Genomic DNA, 6000 nt, shown 5'->3' on the forward strand with positions numbered 1-6000 from the left:
CCTCAGGCGTCTTCGGGTCTTCCTCGGCGGTGGGCGGCAGCTCAACGTCGTCGGACATTGGATGAAGGGGCTGCTTGCCCTTGCTGTCAACGGCCGGGAGCACCTCCATGTCCTCGATCTGCACACAAGTCATGGAGTCAGGCATTGCACAGAGTTCATGGCTAATTCAAGAGCTTGTAGTTAAAACGGCATGACTGTCACTCTTCTCCTCCTCTCCATCCCCCCTATATTTACTCACCCTGCCCACCACTATTTACCCACCCCCTCTTCTCTCACTATCAACCTTCCTCCTCCCCATCGCCATGAGCTCTAGCTCCAACGCCAACGCCAACCCCTTCCCTTGGGGTATTGGCTAGAGGGCCTTCTTCCTCGGGTGGACGGCTGGTGACCGGACCAAGTTCGAGAACACCATGGAGGTGTGCTCGAACTTCGGCTCCATGCCGGACATGCAGAACGAATCTAATGCCGTGCTCATGAAGGCCATTAAAGAAGAGCTGAAGACGCTGATTCCTGACCCAACGAAGGGCGCGATGGCAGTTGACATCATTCGCTGGGCCATGAATCAGGCCGTCTCCGACGACCCTAAACAGAGGAAGAAGTGGTGCAAGTACAAGACCTACTGGGCTCCAAATGACCGTCGTGCCGCAGTGTACTGGGAGACGGCTATCGCGCCGCCGGCGGTCATCGGCGGGGAGCCTAAGGAGGAGGAAGAAGAGGCGGTGCACATGCCAGCTAGGGCGCCGGAGCCAGTCCGTCCTACCTGGCAGATCGACCTCGACTCCGCCGAGGACGACGAGGACGACCCGCCGGCCCGCACGGCGATGAAGAAGAAGATGAAGGCCAGCAGCTCGACCAGCCGCTCCGCACGCCGGTGATGGCCGCCGCGGTCAGCCGGTGTCCGTTGTGTACCCCCTTTCCCCCTATTCCCCTATCCCCCAATCCCGAAATCTACCTTATGCATTTCGATCTTGCATGTATGAACTCGTATGAACTGTTATGAACTAGTATGAACTACCCCTATGCTTATCTACCTCTATTCCCCATTCCCCTCCGCCGTGGATCAAATCTATCGCCGTGGATCGAATCTAGCGTGCATGTCGAAGAGAGATAAGTGATTACCGCCATTGGTGGAGTCCGGTGGTCTTCTTCCTCTGCTCCAATCCGCCGCCGCCGGTGATGGAGTCCGGTGGTCTTCTTCCTCTGCTCCGATCCGCCGCCGCCGGTGAGAGTTGGGAGAGTGGGGAAGAGTGGGGAGAGGGAGCGGTGAGGGGCGGTGAGGCTAATAACTGTCGGTGCTTCGGGAAGCAAGGCGGCTTCTCGAGGGTGGCCGCGCGCGTGCAGCTGCGCCCGCCCACGTGCACCGCTCGGGCCTGGCCCTGAAGAAACTGCCGATTCGTGCGTTCCCAGTGAGCCAGGCCCTGAGGTGCTTTAAGAAGCGTGCGGTGCAGACCCAATAGTGTATGCGGGCTACCAAACAGGCCGCGTACATCCCGCGCGGGCCTGGTTGGGCTGCATGCGGGCAACCAAACACGCCCATAGTGAACCAAGACACTACTGTAGATTTGCCGCCATAGTGCAAAACCCCCGCTACTGTGCCTGCTAGTGGGCCGGCCCAGTCAGGCTGTTGTGTGTGTTGCTCCTTCATTCGTCAAGAGATAAGGAAGAGGAGCAGTGGAGGTCAGCAGATATGACCACACACAGACCACAAGATCTATTTCAATCGAACGAACCATGCGCAACCGGCTGAGCGTTCCGCCGGCCAGCCTGATAAAATTGTTTACCTACAGATATTTGGGTTGGGAAGCAAATTGGTACAACTAGTAGAACGTCTCGTGCGTTGCTACGGGTTACAATGCATATAGATGAATCAAACAAATGATTAAGGTTGTTTTCAAGGGCAAAGCTCATTTCTTCCTCATACGCTCAGGCATGTTCGAATATCAAACGGGCAGGCAACGTGCTTCCCATAATACAACCATTTGGATAGCCCGAGCTCCCCCAAATCTAGACCATATGGGGGGATGTGGTTGTCCTGATTATCCATCATGTTATCTCCAACACGCACATCCAACATAAAAAAATCACCCCACGACGCATCCTTCCCTTTTCTTGTTGGACTTCCCACTCGGTTTTCGTCGTAGAGTGACATTTCTTGTTGGAGCCCTCTCATTTGAAACCGGATGAAGCCCAATTCAACTTCCCCTTGGTGTCATCTCTCCTTCACATCGCTCTTCCCCTCTAACCACCAATGAGGAGTCCCCCGTCAACCTCCCCCCCCCCCCCCCCCCCCCCGCTCTCCACCCTGATTCCCTCTCCCGTTTTCATGTTGATTTGCCACCACCATCAAGGGGGAGGAGGCGTGCGCCGCCCCCTAGCCAAGAAGGCAGATATGATGTCTTCTGAACCATTATCACATTGTAACATACATTCGTTCATTACCACGAAATAAAAAACATGATGTCTGTTGTTGGGCATGCAACTGATACGCCACCATGTTCGTTGGAAGCAACCAACCAATGCATTTACCCTTCTATCCTAACCAAAAAATTGTGCGACTTGATAAAAATAATATATGAACCGCTCACTCATGCAATTAGCTGCAAAGCCATGTCTAGGAAACCCCTAAAACTAAACTGGTGTTAATCAAACAAGATCCTAGTTGAGGAGAAAATAATCTTCTTTCCCTGTGAAAAATGGCGTACCTGAGATGCAGAACCGTCGATGTGCATCTAGAAAGAGATGTCACAAGAGCTGAGGCTCCTGGCGGTGCCCTCCAACGCTCGTCGCTGTACGAAAGAACACTCCCAACCATTTGAATCCAAACAAGAGCGCATTCGTCGTCCTATTTCGCATGAAGAGGCCGCAACGCGTTGAGAAGAGGATCGGGAGGCTACCACAAGCAAGGAAACTGGGGACCGTGGGCGGCGGTATCGCATGGTGCATGAAGAGGAGACTGGGAAGGCCATGGCTTGAAAGGTCCAGGTGGAAACTGCCCACTGCATCTCCATGCCTCCGCCAAAGAGCACACTTTATTGTTGGTGCGCCTCCTCCAATGGCCACGGGTGCAAAATCGATCGACCACCATGGGTCGTCACACTGCTGCTTAGCGATCTACCGTAGCAGGGGGTAGATGTAGATGGAACCCTAGTTGGGTCGGGAGGAAGAGAGTGAGGAGAGGACGCATGTGGGCGACGCAGGCAGCCGTCTTGGAACCCTAGAGAAGAGGACCAAGAGAGACAAGGGGCTTGGTGGAGCGATTCTTGGTGTATCGAGAAAAAATAACGAGAGGTAGGGTTCAGTTGGATAAAAGATTGATGAAAAAACCCAGCGTGGGTGAGGCAAAAAAAACCAGACAAAAATAAACCGATGAGGAGAAACTAGGAGTAGAGATTAGATGCCTGTTCGGCAATCCACCAACTTCGAGAAAATACGAGGATCTGCGGAGCATTTGTTTCTCTGCTCCGTTATTTTCAATTGCAGCTCCGCCTGCTCCGGGAGCTGAGTTGTGGAGCGGAGGGATTTCGAACTAGCCCCGAGTAGAGATTTAGGAGTAGAGATCAGCTGCAGCTAAGAGGTTCCTTATGTAATGTAAGTTCAAAAAAAGAAAGAAAAAAATAGGTTCCTTGTGTAAATGTGGCATGAGGCCACGCATTAGCTCCATCGTATCCCTTCGTTTGACATCCAATGGCCCAGTATGCGTCGTTGCATCTGGTGGATACACTCTCGCCTGGCCTGCCTTCTCCTCTGAATTTGGGGACGGGAGGTCACCACCGCATCGCCATGGCTCCCGCCGCCGCCCGACTCCTCCCAGCCGCCATGCCTATTACCCCTCACCGTCCCCTGAGTTGGTGCTGGTCAGCCGCCGCACGCCGCCCTTCCCCTAGCATGCGGCTTCTCCGCTCAAACTCGCGGCTCCTGGTCGTCGCCTCCGCGCAGTCCAACCTCTCCAAAGGTATCTCCCCTCCCCTCCTCTCCTTCCTTAATTTGATTAATTATCTAATCTGTTTGCATCTAGTGCTTCTGTGTATTTGTATTTGGGATTGTTTGTTACTACGACCCAAGAAGATTCTGAATCGATTCCATGTCACTGAATTAATTGTGCTGAATGAATCTCATCTCCGTATTGTTTATTTGTTTGTTTGGGGATTATTTGTTATATACTCCCTCTGTTCCAAATTACTCGTCGTGGTTTTAGTTCAAATTTGAACTAAAACCACGACGAGTAATTTGGAACGGAGGGAGTATATACCAGCGCGAGTAAGCCTGCTGCCTATTGTTTGTTGTTTGAGCAGAAACTGGAAATTTAGCTCTCATGCAAGTTCATGTTAACTCCCATCCCACTTCTTATACTGAACATGTATTACATGGGTCTGTAGTGTACAAACCCTTCTTTTCCTATCAATGCATTGGCACACAATCCTTTTTTCTTTTTTTGCGTTGTCTCGACTTCCAGGTAAGAAATTAAGCGAAATTTATATGTTCTCACTCAAAGTCTGAAACTAATACTTCTACAAACTCAACACGTACAGCACACCCAAATATGCGCATATGCTCCTAGCTTCTTTTCATGATACACATGGAGTGGTCTTGTTCATTTCAGGGTGTGGTATCACCACTTAATTAGTTCCCTCTGTCCCAGCTGTAATTTTCTGACTGTATATATGTGGTGTGTGTGTGTGTGTGTGTGTGTACCAGTACCATGATATGTATCCACATGCATTCACACCTCATGAATTGGTGCTTATTTTTCCAAGGATGCCTTTGTGTTGTACCCTGTTCCTGCTAGTGCTAATGCTCTGTGGCCTTGTTTTTCTCTCTTTCATGATGAAATTCCAAATATCTATTTTATCTAACACTCCTGCATATCACTACAGCTGTTCAAACAACATGGAGGGTCGGTAAGGAAGCCGTGGATGCTGGAAGTGCTCTTGTCCCAGTATGTCACTCTTGCTTACCCATTTAGTATGTATGTCACTTCATTCCACTGAATTTTACTTCTGTCAGAAAAATACGCTGGAGTGTGGTTGGTTGGCTTTTGAAACTGAACTAGTTTGGCCTTCTGTTCTGATGTGCGACAGGGTTCAGTTCCACGCCCAATTGCTAGGATAGGCGTGACATTTGTTGCCGTGTCTGTCGCCCTTTTTCTGCTCAAGTCCGTCATTTCCACCGCATTGTTTGTACTGGTATGTACCCCACGTTCTTGGCATGACTCAGCTGACAACTCTTAATTAGCAATGTGTCGTGCACAATGCTCAATATCACTAATTTATATGTTTGGTACATCTCAAGAATGTTTAATAATCAGAATTTGCTTGCCCTGTTGTATCCCTTGCTGCAACTTTCTGTGGTTTCTCAAGTCAGATTGATGATTGGTTTGATGGTGGCAGGCGATGATGGGGCTTATATACTTCGCCTTCCTGGCGATGAACCCAAAAGAGGGCTCCAGGAGTGTGGATGAAGGAGACAGTCCTCCGTCGGACGACCCCGCCGAAGAAGCCCGGCGCATAATGGAGAAATACAAGTGAAGAAGAGCCTTATTTTGGTGAGCCTACTCTGAAGTCTGAATAGGTATACAGAGAAATACCAGCTGTGGCCTTGGATGGATCTGGCTTTAGATCAACAGAAGTGAATTATTTCGTATGGCTACATACTGGGGTTTGGTTTTTTCAGCAAGATCAGTTGTTGTACAATACTGTTATTATTATTACTGTATAGTGGCTAGTGATCTGATTATAATGGAGCTGGGATTCAGAGACATGTCGGTGTGCCTTAATTTTCGCTACTACTACTTGGGTTCCTGCCTATTAATCTCTTGTTACATACTCCAGCGCAGTAGAGTAGAGTAGAGTTGATTGACTGGTTAGCAAAGGTGGGAGGGGGACTGCGAATCAGCTAGATCCAAAATGCACATTACATTCAGCTAGAAACTGTATGCTTCAGAAAAAAGAAAGTGCACATGAGATTCAGAAAACTGGCATCTTAATTTTGCCTGTTTGCATC

At 49.9% G+C, this 6000-nt stretch overlaps 1 protein-coding gene across 1 annotated transcript; it reads left to right on the forward strand.

The window, feature by feature from the left end:
- Positions 1–3661: 3661 nt before the first annotated feature.
- LOC123169676 (uncharacterized) lies at positions 3662–5757 on the forward strand. The gene is made up of 4 exons (XM_044587555.1): positions 3662–3952; positions 4875–4936; positions 5079–5183; positions 5388–5757. Exons 1-4 carry the CDS (start codon positions 3685–3687, stop codon positions 5523–5525), a joined length of 573 nt encoding a protein of 190 aa, XP_044443490.1. The 5' UTR covers positions 3662–3684; the 3' UTR covers positions 5526–5757.
- The last annotated feature ends 243 nt before the right edge of the window (positions 5758–6000 follow it).

Source organism: Triticum aestivum, chromosome 7D, assembly GCF_018294505.1.
Source record: "Triticum aestivum cultivar Chinese Spring chromosome 7D, IWGSC CS RefSeq v2.1, whole genome shotgun sequence".
Taxonomy (NCBI): Eukaryota; Viridiplantae; Streptophyta; class Magnoliopsida; order Poales; family Poaceae; genus Triticum; species Triticum aestivum.